This window comes from Dioscorea cayenensis, chromosome 2 (assembly GCF_009730915.1).
Source record: "Dioscorea cayenensis subsp. rotundata cultivar TDr96_F1 chromosome 2, TDr96_F1_v2_PseudoChromosome.rev07_lg8_w22 25.fasta, whole genome shotgun sequence".
NCBI classification, from domain to species: Eukaryota; Viridiplantae; Streptophyta; class Magnoliopsida; order Dioscoreales; family Dioscoreaceae; genus Dioscorea; species Dioscorea cayenensis.
This window is the reverse complement of record NC_052472.1, coordinates 17,553,884-17,567,292: the sequence shown is the minus strand read 5'-3', so window position 1 is coordinate 17,567,292 and position 13,409 is coordinate 17,553,884. Positions and strand designations below refer to the sequence as shown.

General features: G+C 35.5%; 1 protein-coding gene across 1 annotated transcript; it reads right to left on the bottom strand.

The window, feature by feature from the left end:
* Positions 1-1,457: 1,457 nt before the first annotated feature.
* LOC120273497 (keratin, type I cytoskeletal 14-like) lies at positions 1,458-10,928 on the bottom strand. Its single transcript, XM_039280131.1, has 4 exons — positions 10,868-10,928; positions 10,452-10,677; positions 8,877-9,035; positions 1,458-1,776 (listed from the first exon to the last, which is right to left on the bottom strand). Exons 1-4 carry the CDS (start codon positions 10,926-10,928, stop codon positions 1,458-1,460), a joined length of 765 nt encoding a protein of 254 aa, XP_039136065.1.
* Positions 10,929-13,409: the final 2,481 nt, after the last annotated feature.

Genomic DNA, 13,409 nt, shown 5'->3' with positions numbered 1-13,409 from the left:
ATCGTCATCAAGACAAAGGTAAAATGTTTAATTATCTATTTGTTTAAATTTTAATCCTTGTTTTGGCATGTGTTAGGTTTTTATTATGTTTACTTGCCATTAAAAACTGTATTATCCGCTACGTTTCAGCGTGTATATTTTTTGCATGATAATTCCCTTCTTTGTTGATAAGATCCCAACAGAATAGAGTGCATACTAAAAAAAATAGAACTCAAAATGGAACAAACTCGCATGTGTCCATCCTAATACTAAGAAACTCCCACTACATTACAAATGCACTGTCATAAGTCATACTTGGCATGTAAAAGAGTTACTAATGAGTCCTAAACCCCTCCCCCACACTTAAATCATACATTACCCCCAATATATGCAATAAAGCATAAATAAAGAAAGATATGCAATGATAATTCAAAGGAGGAGTGAAACTAGTACTTCCCGGGTTTATTGATGATGCTTTGAATAACTGAACCTTAAGCCCCAGCATAGATAACTCTTATTCACCCACTTTATGAAGCATAGGTCCAACTTCGACATTTTAGACTGGCTGCCAAATCAAAAGAACTTATCAATCATCATTGAAGTCCTGCAAGATAAGAGGGATCATTATAGCTCCATAAAAATAAAACAACAAAAATAAAAATAGAAAATAAATGAAAAAAAGGAAAACTAAGGTGATGATAGCTTGTGCTTCAGGCTACAATATCCTCATGCAATGTTTGTTGGTGGCTTTGCTTGCTTTGGAGGTAGTTTTGCCACCTTCGTAGCTTGAACCTTGCTGCAATGATGTCTTTGTGCTGAGTGTTAAACATAGAGGAACAAAAATTAGAAGCTAAACATGCAACAGGTCAATCAAATCATAGAGAAACAACAATGGTAGACACAAAATGATCATCAAGTTATTCAAATGAACCTATAATAAGGCTATAATGAGTAAAATTAACTAAGAAGTAAAAGATCAAACAAACACTTAGGTTACCTCCCAAGAAGTGCTTGTTTTGCGTCACTAGCTTCATGTACTTCTTCCTTATCTTATGGAGGCTTGAAAATGGTGTGATTTTCCCTACTACAGCTTGCATAGCTACTTCCCATTAACACAATTTTATCCAGCCGGGGATGCACTTTTGTTGGAGGCTTGAATAATATTACTTTAGGCCTCGACGGAAACAATTTGGGTTGGAAATTGGTCAAGCTAAGCATAGGTGGGTCCTTGGATGGTTTGATCCTCCTACCCACATCTTCTTCAATTCCCATAACCTCTTACTTGCATTTTGTTGGTTGATCAATTCCGACGAAAGCTACTTGTTCCATTGCCTTGAGGGTTGCTTCTTTTACATTTTCAACTTCAAAGAGACATGGCTTCAACAAACCCTCTTCTACAACTTCCTCCTCACAAGCATGTTGTCCATTCAATTATTCATAATTCTCAAATTGGGGCTCTTCTCCATCCATTTGATTCTCTACACATCTTGTCCTTTCTCCCCCATTTCCTCATCGCTCTCGCACACTTCCTTGTTATTTTCAAGAGGAACTTCTTTAACAAGTCGCTCAATTTGGTTCTCTAAGTCATGAATGGAGTCTTGTTGATTTTGTTGTGAAATCTGAAAAGTTTTGATGTTGGCTTCAATGTTCTGGATAAATTCAGCGAACACATTCTCTAAGTTCAAATTTTTCTCTTGAGATTGTTCATCAAAGGGATCCACATCTCCTTGAATATATTTTGCCAATAGTTCTTCTAGGCTAGGATCATGCTCTTGTGGTGAAATGTACTCTTCAAATCTGAATTGTGGGTTTTACCATTGTTGTCCAAACACATTCCATGAGATGTTGGGGTAGCTCCAATAACTTCCATGATATGTGTTATAGTAGAGATAACTTTGTTGATGTGTAGAGACAAATTCATCAATCTTTGCATTGAGAGCATCAATTTGAATGGATAAAGCTATAATTGGATCAACCATCCTTCAAGTTCCTTGCACGAAAGAGAATATAAAAAAATAATAATAAGTAAATAAAATAAGTAAAATAAAAGAAAATGAAACAAAAGAAAAATAAATGGCTAAAGTGACGGAAAAAAAGCATTCCTAATATCACTATCATTCACTGCCAACGGTGCCAAAAACTTAATAGGGACACACGCAAGTGTAAGTGCCGATCGTGTAATAAAGTGTGTGCAAGTGCAGAGTGTCAGTCCATAGGGAAGAAAGTGAATACTATTAATAACCCTAATTCCAAAAATTAGAATAACTTATGAAGTGGTGTGTGAATAAAAGAAACCAAAAACAAGAAATACGAAAATAAAACCGGAGAGATATCAAGGGAAGAGACGATGTCTGAGCATAGTATCCATCTAGGGTTATGAAGTACAAGACAAAGGTTGTCTTGGTATGCAATCCGATTTAAACTGAAAAGTTTCTAAAATTAAACAAAACCCCGATTTCTCAAGAGAAGTGTAACTGAATAAGTGTAGAGCTGATACAGACATCCATATAATCACATTAACACTTTATGAAACCTTATTGTGGGCTAATGATAATCTCTTAAGTATATAATCTCCTCCCAAAGAGAGAGATTATCTCTAATCCGAATACAGAGCAGAAATACGATTTCTCCTACAATCTACTTCACATGATTGCAAAGAGCACGGAGATTATCACTAACCCACTTTGAAGGATTACGTGAGACATTATCTCCAAAGTACCCTAACCAGAGGTGTATCCACTATCCTCTCAAATTACGATATGCTAGGTGAGAATTTTTTCTCGTCACATAGCAATACCAAGTATGACGGCTAGGGCTTTCACCTTGTTAGCAATCAAGCAATGAATCACACAATTAGACTCAAATAGATATGATTGCAAATAAGAAATCAATTAAAGCATCAAAGATCCAACAACGAACGTAAAAAATATAAACACTAGAGTTCAATTATGCCCAAACACTATGAAAATTAGTTCTCTATCATTGGAAAATACATAAATAGAATAAAAAACTACCTCAAATCTCATAATATCCTTAGATGGATGTTCTTCGAAGATTTCCCAAAATCACCATTGAGATCTCTCTATGAATGACTTCCTTAAAGCTTTGAACATTCTCCTAATCTCTCCCTCTTATATTCATCCATCTCCAGCAAGATATGTGATGAAAACCCCTAAAATCACCACCCAAAGGGAGGCCAAAGAGTAGAGAAGAAGATGCCTCCAAAAGCCCTAATTTCTTGCATTTATAAGCAAGAATTGTGGGTTCTTATGGCTGTAACAGTTGCCCGTAAGGTTCTCGAGTTAGAGCTTATGACTATAACCAGCCCATGATAGTATCCATAAATAGTGATTTGCTACAGTATCTATGAACTAGTAAGCTCGCCCATAAGTCAATCTAAAAACTCGATTCTTCTTCCAAAATTAGCTCAAATCGTCTCAAACTTGTTCCTCTTGATCAATATGTCCTCATTCTATCCTGAATACGAAATAGAAGTGAATTAAGCACCAATTCAATTATATATTCAATAATTACATGCAAAGTGTGACAACACCCCTTTGCGTGTATACCCAAGTGCACGGGTTGTCGAAGTAATAAAAGTACCCTGGTGAGTGGGTAGTCGTATCCACAGGGAATAGTGATTAGAAACACAAGAATTGCTATTTAACTATGGTGAAGATGAATCAATAGTTGTGTGAACAATATCAATGCAAATAAAAATAAAGAAAACAAGAGAGAGACACAATAAAATGATAGGAGAGGCAATCGACAAAAAGTGGGGTACCCGGATATTGCTCACCCTAGGACTATTGTTTCAAGTGCAAAATCAACCATTATGTCTCTTAATTAATTCTTAATAAGTCATGGAAATCCTAAAATACACAGTCCCAAACCTAAGGTCAACTATGACTAACCCTACACTATGCCCCAACGGAGAAATCGCTCAGTCTCAACACCTCACACTGTATAAAGTCACTAAAAGCTCTAGGGACTCCAAGTGATAAACCCTATTCCCTAATATAGATCTAACCCTTTGATCGAGACGGAAGACCCCTAGTCACAACTAAGCCCCAGCACTAAAAATTACTTCAACGCTTCACTCTGTTGCTCGAGCAACTAAGCCCCGGCGGAGTTCCTCTCTTAGCACTTCATTCTATTATAACCGCAAAGAACTCTTGGAATACGGAGGTAGGATAAATCACACCAGAGGGGAAAAGAGATGTTCAGCTACCTCTGTACTCACCCTCTCGACCCTCTCCAATCTTGCTTAGTCTAACCCTCATGGTGTGTCACTCACTCACAAGGATTAGCAATGTTGATTCTCAACCCTAGTGTCACTCTAAGGGAAAATCAATTCAACAAGCATTCAAGATTTGAACTCAATTAAAGACATCAACTAATGAAACATAATGAAAGATCAATGAAGCAAAAGCATCCTAGGGTTTATAAGTCCAAGCACGCACTAGGGGTTTAGCTCTCCATGGAGTAAGATACAATCAATAATGAAATCAAATGTAAAAACATGCAATCCATAAGTAAAACCCCCTCGTATTCTTTGTCTATGGTCTTGCGGAGTGGCCTCATCTTCTCCAAGGATTCCCTCGTCAAGCCTAGGGCACACCTCTCCGAATCGATGCAGACGAAAGCTCCCCCAATAACTATCTTCCGAAGGAACACAGTGTAGAAGGCCGCAGAACCACTCCAAAAGTCTTGACAAAGCCTCTCTAAACACTATCCGTGAGCACCTCCAAAGATGGGGAAAAATAGGAAAATGATTGGAAAAAGGATCCCTAAAACAGCTGAAGTCACAGCTTTAAATAGGCTGGAATTGGGCATCCACACGGGCGTGTGGAATTTCCACACGCCTGTGTGAATTTCTGGAACTTCAGTTTTCTGCGAGCTGTTAACAGTAACTTCTATAGTAATTTGCTATAGTATTTTGCCAAAATGTTCCCGAATCTGTAGTCTTCATCGAGGCCACATGAATGGGCACACATCCATGCAATAGATCACGTTATGTCTTCAATAAAAATCACATTGACGGAGATCTTGCTAGCCTTGCACAAGTCAGAACATGTGAATGTGACTGCCTTTGTGCCCCCTCTAAATCATGTATTTACTTGAGCACAGCAGAGGTTGGTACAAAATCACGTGTCTTTGAGCACAACTTGTGTCTTCGCTTTTGTTCACTCCAATATTTTCATCAACAAAGTGCATCTACGATCTACTTTTGGTTTCTTTCTTTCATAATCGTCTCCACAACCCTACATACACAAAAGAACACAAATACGCATGTATAAGTGATAAAATTTGAGAAAAGTAATGTTCAATGTAAGAATAGAATACTTCGTATTACTATTACACAAGCACTTATCAAAGTACTATGAATAATAATAATAAAATACATTCATTCAAGCACTTATCACTACCCATCAAGGTCATCATCACGAATTCAAGGGGGTTTATTTCCATGGCAATTACAAATTTCTATTCTTTTATTATTTGTTTTGTAATTGGCTCTATGGATAGCTAACCCCTAGTGGGTATTAGGGCATGTGAACCCTAGGATTCTATTCTTTGTATTAATTTACATTGTGTTTTCATCTTAATACGAGTTAAGTTGAGTTTTAATCTTGTGTTCCTAATTCTTGTTTGCCTTAATAATCTTATGATTGTTTGGTTTGCATGATTTGTTTGCCTTGATGAGAGAGAGGTATCCATTAGGGTTAGAATCTCAATATTAAAGAGGATTGAGAGGGTGAGTCATGAGATAGTGGAGTGTTCCATTTCTCCTCGAATTGGTGTGCTCTATCTTCGTATTCCCTAAGTTTTATGTAACCATATGTGGTGTGAGGTGTTGAGAGAGTTCTCCACTGGGACGTTGTGGGGGGTTAAGGATCTTTCACCTAGAGGTAAGGTACATCCCTTGGAAACACTTAGTGGTCATATTTGGTGTGAGGTGTTGAACTGAAAGATTTTTTCCACCGGGATCTCATAGGGACTAGTATCGATGATCTAAAAGAAGGATCCAATTATATTTGGATTACCATGACTTAACTAGCTCAGGTTAGAAACACTTTGTGAATCTTGTGTTTAATGTTGAATCCTAAGGCGAGCATCGCCCGGATACCTCATTTTCATTGATTGAGACTTTCTTTCGCTTTTACTCTTGCTTACATTCTTGTGACATTCATCTTTCTGTGGTTTAGTTTACTTCATCATATTCTTGATTCCGACTAGATAACTTCAAAGTAGCCATTACTAATACTTCTGTTCCTTATGGATTCGACTACCCTACCCAGTGGATACACTTTATTACTTGAGCGACCCGTGCACTTGCGGACACACTAAAGGGGTTTGTCAAGCATGAGGGTCGTATTTCCCCAAGAACGGTGAGAGGCTCCCATTAGTTTCTTTTCACTTAATCAATAGCCTAAATGTTTACGTTATTTCTTCAATATATTTCTACAATATTTTATACAATACAATTGGAGAACCATTAAGTACAATTGGAAGGAGTTGAGGGATTGTATGATGGTCATCTTGTACTTATGGTGGGCGTTAAGCGTGACAAACATATTCTAGAATTGGACCACGGGAATTCAAAGGCCTACTAGTACTAATCTCTTGTCAACTAGGTATAAATCACTAGGAACTTAAGATGGAATCTCTTCCACCCCAGCCTCCTATGTTAGCCTTAAGTTCGGGAATTCCACAAGAAAGGATCAATCAAACCCTAAGCCTAAGGGGTAATCAATCTCTAATCTAGAGATCTATCAACACCTAACTTCTTAGAGTATTCATAGATCTAACATAGCATGGGTCTCCTAATGTGGAGGATAGCTTCCACATCCACATTAACAAAAATATCATTCAATTAAGCATGCAATGATTCACAAAAACTAGAAAGATTTATTGAATTAAACAATCAAGATTCATAAATAATAATTAAGGGACCTAGACATACAATTACCCTCGAATTAGGTTCTTATGGATCATAAAATAAACAATTTAATCATAAGAAAACCATAAGACAAAAGAATAAATAAGCTTTCAAAATAATTCCTAAACTAATTCCCTCCAATAGGTCTGCCAAGGTTAAGGGTGAGAGGATCCCAAGATTGACAAGATGACTATTGTCACTCGCGTCCTTCCTCTAACGATGATCGTTGGATTATCCTTGAGAAACCTCTTTGAAATCTGTTAGAATATGGAAGAACCTCGTTTCTAGCCGTTCAAATCTCTAGAACTCTAGCCGTCCTACCTTATTTGGGAAAAGAGTCTCCCCGAATTAAGAGAAATCTAGGATTTATATAGAATTGAGTCCATCACAGCCTCACCATAGGCGTTGTGATACAATTAGTGAGTAAGTTATTTCTTGGGCTCCATGTCGCATCCTAGCATAGTCTCTGGCATTGTGTGACTAGATCATGAGCGTTGTGAGTTTTCACAATGGCTGTTGTGAGGCCTTTGTGGCTTCAGTATTGCTTCCAATGGTTTCACACTGCCACAACTTTATAATGGTGGTGGTAAGTGTAGACAACAGGTGTTGTTACTTGTTACCACGCCGTTGTGAGCCATTGTGAAGTTCTAATTCAGTAACTTGGCCTATTTTACTTCAAAATGCTCTCTTATTTGCTTCTTTTTCCCTAAACCATAAATAAAGGCCGCGGTAGATAAAAGATTGAAATTTCGTACTAATGAGATGCTGTACATGTCAAATTCCATGCTAAATGCACTGTGAATGATATAAAAGATATGATCTAATTAGCACTTATCAGATATATTTGAGTTACTCCCTCGAATTCGCTTCAGTGTTGCTTGGGAGGCTTCCCTGGGTCTTTCTATACTAGCTCTTGCCAATTGCCCAATGTGACTTTCCAAGTTGTGATTGGACATTTCTTAATGCAAGACCAAACTCATCCATCCTTACGTTATTACTTGTTATATACTTGGTCAAACATCTTTTATGGAGAACTTCTTTTCAGACTGTTGTTGCTATAACTCGTTTAATAGTTCTATTACTGAGGAGGCCTATGTTGCTGACCTTCACTCCAAGAGAAGTTACGATGATTCCCCCACCCCTGGTTGTAGGTACTGCTGTATGGGTTATTCTGGTTCCTCTGACCTCTTCCAATGTAATAAACTTGTTCCACTAGAGTTATAGCTGAACTCACAATTGGGCACTAAGATACCCCATGTCCTCCTCCATAAGTTTCACAAAACATAAAGGCCCTAAAATTCAAGCTGATACCTTGACCATTGCTCATGAGTAGATCCAACTTCCGTGTGAACTCCAGTGTAACTCATTATTAGCAATGTCCTCAAATAATTGTTCAGCCCTTTTAGGGTACTTGTTACTCAATGATCCTCCTGCTGCGGTGTCAATGATCTGCCTTGTCTGGTAGTTTAATTTGTTGTACAGAATCTACAACCTTATCCATGAACTGAACCCATGATGTGCATATCTCCTCAGAAGGTCCTTGAATTGTTCATGTGCCTTGAACAGTGTTTTAGACTCTCCTTGCTTAAACACTGAAATCTCATATATGATCTTTGTTTCTTTGCTTGGTGGAAAATAACATCCAAGGAATTTTTTCGCCAAATCATTCCATGTCTTTATTGACCCAGGTGCTAGAAACGTAAGCCACCTGTATGCTAAACCTCTCAAATTGAACGATAAAACTCGTAGTCTGATCACATCTTCTATAATCATGTTCATTTTGAATGTCAAATAGATCTGTAAAAACTTTGAGAAATGAGTATTTGGGTCTTCATCTGCTAGGCCGTCGAACTGAAATGAGTTTTAGATTATCCCAATAGTACTAGCTTTGATTTCGAAGTTGTTAGCTGCCACTGCTGGGGCTTGCACATTGAACTCTTCTCCTGTAAATTACGGTCTCTCATTCTCCAAAAGTGTTCTTGGTTCAGCTATGGTAGAAGATTCGGCGCTGTCAATATCATTATCTGCTTCCCCAACTGCCTTAGTCCGGAGCTTTTTCAACAATGTTCTCTGAACCTCACTATCTCCTTCCACTAGATTAGTAAGATTGGCTCTAGTTATGAACAGTCACCAGCAGAAAAGGGTAGAGAGACTCAGTTATTTTCATTATAAGAGAACAATTAAAGTGATATTAAAGAATAATTTGGCTAAAACTCTGAGCTACAATTTTTCCTAGAATCTCTCGACTAAGCGTTCTCCAACAATGGCACCAAAAACTTGTCAGGCCTTTAAGGTGTGTGTGAATTGTACAAATATATAAACATGCACGTATTCAAATAATATTACAATAGCCCGTGGATATAACAAATTTATAGTCATCAAGTACTACCTCGTGGGTAAGCACGAGGGTTGTATTTCCCCAAAAACGTCGAGAGGCTCCATACCTTTGTGGGTAAGCCCTAGAGATTCACCTCCTTCGTGTCTACTTTCAGCGATCTACTTCCAGGGTTTCAGAGACAACTTTTTGAGGAGATTTAGATTCAACATCAAGGGGAAAAAGATCGTAGCCGTCAAGCTCACCTTGGCGGCGTTTGTGGAAGGTTCCTTGGAGTTTTCCATTAATCTACTTATGTCGTGATTGAGAAGGGATTTCTATGTTTACATTTATTCTTGTCATGTCTTGTAATTTGAATGCTTTCTCTCCATTGATGGAGGGCTAATTTCTTAGATGTTTGGGCATAGTTTAACTCTAGGGTTTTATCTTTTGATATTGGTTGTGGGCTTGTGTGATTTACTTGTTTTCCTAGTTGCAATTCATGTTATTTAGATCTAATTGCGTGCTTGTAATGCTTGATTTCTATTGTGGTAAAAGCCCTAGTTATCATACTCGATGTTCCTTGTGACGAATACAAATACCAACCTAGCATAGATATACCGTGATTAGAGGTGATTCTGAGTAAGCCTAAGGTACTTTGGAGAGGAGAATTCTTCTCCCTCAATCCTCCCAAGTGAGTTAATGAATGTTTCCATGCTCTCTGCAATCATGTGGAATAGATTTTAGGAGAAATCGCACCTCTATTCTGTACTAAAATTAAGGGTGATCTCTCTTCCTAAGAGGGATTGCCTTAAGAAATTCTTATTGACTCATAAAAGATCTCACCAAGTGTTAATGCAATTGTGTAGTGACTGCATTTGTACTACACCGATTCAGTTACTCTTCACCCTTAAAAGAGGGGTTTAGTATGATTTAGGAAATCTCTTGGTTTAAATAAAATTGTATGTTTAGACAACTTTTGTCCTGCACTTAACAAAACCCTAGAAGGATGCTATGGCCAGACATCATTTCTTCCCCTAACTTGTCCTCCTTATTTTTCGTTTTCTTTGCTATTGTTTTCTTTTTCTTTTGTACACACACATCATTATTTTATTTAGGCTAATTTTTAGAACTATGGTTACTACTAGTAATCTCATTTTTCCCTATGGACTGACATTCAGCTTTTTAGCACTTTATTACACAATTGACACGTACACTTGCATCCCTATCACACCACCACTGAAGCCATAGCCAAAGCTAGAACCTTGTCCATAGCTAAAGCCACGACAATTTCCACCATCACCTCCGCCGCCTCCGCCACCAGCACCGTTGCCGTATGCTTCACTTTCACCCCGTCCTTCACCTACACCTTCATCATAATCCGATCTATAGCTAGAGCCAGAGCCACCATCTCCACCCCCTCCACCACCACCACCACCACCTACCACCAGTACTAGAATGTTTAAACCTTGTGCAAAATCCTAGAGGCAGTGGTGAGGGTTATAGTGAGCAAGAGAATGGATGCAAGATCCATAAGCCTAGTGTTCTTAGCCAATATTGTCCTCAATTGGAGTACTAATTAGTTATGTTTTTGCATGTATGGCTCTCACTTTTACGTGGTAACAAATTACGTGTGAACTGAGGAAATTCTGGGATGAAGCAAGTGGACGCTTTTGACAATTTAGTCACCATGCATGACGTGGCTCTCTTTCACTTGTTTATTATAAATTAATACTTTTGGTCTATTTTCCACTTAGTGGATTCTTTCCAAATTGCCATGCCAACAACCTTCATCCACCAAATCATAATACACTATCATGCTACTTCTATTTAACAACTATTGTCAAAAGAATTTTTATTAAAGTGTAGAAATATGTTTGTTCTGGTGGATTGAGTATGATCTTTGGTTCATGATTTTAATTACTCAGCTTCCATTATCTGCATTGGTGTTTTATTTTTATTCAAGATCTTGATAGCTTGAATATGTTAACCTTATTGTAAGAATTAAACTAATATTTAACATTTAAATAATTAAAAATGTATTCTAGATCATGAAGATAAACATATATGACAACATGGAGATGAGCCAGAGCAAAACAAGGCATCATTTCAGCTTTATCTTAAAGTTAAAGCATTAATGAAGGATTTGATGAACTAGACCACTAGGCACTAGCCATTATTAAATTTTGGTTTTTCATAGTGAGGACTAGTTTGAAAGAGAAGCAATAATAATAATAATAATAATAATAATAATAATAATAATAATTAATAGAGAGAAAACATCTCTCTTGTCTGCTAACTAATTTTTTTCCTTTATTTATTTATAAACTGACACTTAAGCTAATTAGTGTAGCATGTTTTATTTCGTGGGCATGCATTATATTAATTAAGGTAATCTTTAAATTAGATCATAATTATTTTATTTAGTTGTATGAGACAATCTGATCTATTCACTAAAATGGTTGATGTCTCTTAGATATGAAATTAACATTATTCATATTCATTATTTTACATATGTCTGTTCTTAATGCTATACACCTTTATCTTAAAAAGAATAATCAAAAGTGTGATGGTTGGTTTTTCACCCCCATGGAATAATAAACCTTGTTAGGAACAGTCTTAAAAATTACATAGCCCACGGCTTATAAACATGTCTGTCTTTATTGTCTTGTTAAGTGAAAGACAACAAGAAGCAAGACACTTGTTCTATAATTAACCTATGGATCATTTGATCAACATTCTAGATTTATAATTTCTTTTTAAATCTAGCTTTAAAAAAGAAAAAGAAAAACAAAAATTAGGTGTCTTCATGGGTAAAATTAAAGGCCACAATATTTACATATATCAGTTATCTGTATTTACTATTAATGTGATACGTTTATTTTCAACCATATACTCAAATTATGAATAATTTAATAAATAATTAATATAAAAAATTCAACCATGAATACACAAACATGAAACTTATTACATGATCCACAAACTGAGTGAATTAATCAAAATATTCATTAAAATGAGAGTAAATTATATATATCTATATATTATGTTTAATCGATAGTGTTTAATTAAAGGGTGTCTTCATGATTCATGCCAAGATAATCTACCACTAAATCATTTTGATTAAATATTAATACTATAAACAAAAAACCCCAGTAAAAAATGTATATATATATTGAAATAAAATTGAGATAAATCAAATGTAAGATAAAATCTAAACTACAAACAAACAATGTTCTAAATTTCTAGCTTTTTTTCTCGCTGCTACTATTGTACCTTATACTTCCCTGTATTTCTTTTTTTTAATAAATTAGTGGTTTATCCACCTTATTCAAAAAAAAAACAATGTTCTAAATAATATCATGAACCAATCATTTCGTCCAAAATAAATTTAATTTAAAAAAAAATTAAAAAAATCTCACTATGTTCTAGTTCACTCGCTATCAAAGTAGACTCGTTGGGGACACTATGAGTCAACCCCTAATTTATTTCCATGGAAAACAATGTGCTTGTTTTGGCATTCTTTGAACTTTTCTTTATAACAGCTTCCATGGACATGATTCTGCTACTTTCAAACATTATTTTGCCGACAAGATTTGTAATATTTTAATAGAGTCATTTTATTGACCTAATCAATTGATTCATTTTAGTAAAATTTTTTTCAAAATGTGTGTTTAAAGTTTAAACACTTTTATTTTCTGCATTTATTTTTATGAAAACATATTATTTATAAATAAAAATTAACTAAAATTTAAAATGCAAATATATATTATTTATTATTAAATTGAATTTAATAATACAACGTGAAGAAAAAAAAGCATAGATTGTTCCTTTAAGAAAAAGTCTAAATTCCAGGATAGTTCCCCAAAAAAAACCCATAATATCTAAGGTGAATAATTTAAAAATTATATTTATAACTCAACTGATTATTATTTCTATGAAGTTAACTAAAACTGAGTAATTTGAGTTCTTTAAAATATTAGCAAAGTTTTTAAAATTAAAAAAACAAATAAAAAAATTAGACTCATCAAATAGAAGTGACGTATGACTTTAATACTAATAAAAATAAAAAATTTAAACTTTATTCTTTTAATTGATAATAGGTATTCATCAATATAATTATAAAATTTTAATTAATAATTGCTTTATTTAAATATTTAAATTTTGTGAAAATGA

What these genes read in the sequence shown, in the direction of transcription:
- LOC120273497 (XM_039280131.1), bottom strand. Translation starts at nt 10,928, where the DNA reads ATGGTGACTAAATTGTCAAAAGCGTCCACTTGCTTCATCCCAGAATTT. An exon ending in AGAATTTCCTCAGTTCACAC is followed by an intron (nt 10,678 to 10,867) that starts GTAATTTGTTAC and finishes TACTGGTGGTAG; the next exon opens with GTGGTGGTGGTGGTGGTGGA. An exon ending in CTTTTGGAGAATGAGAGACC is followed by an intron (nt 1,777 to 8,876) that starts GTAATTTACAGG and finishes CCCACAATTCAG; the next exon opens with ATTTGAAGAGTACATTTCAC.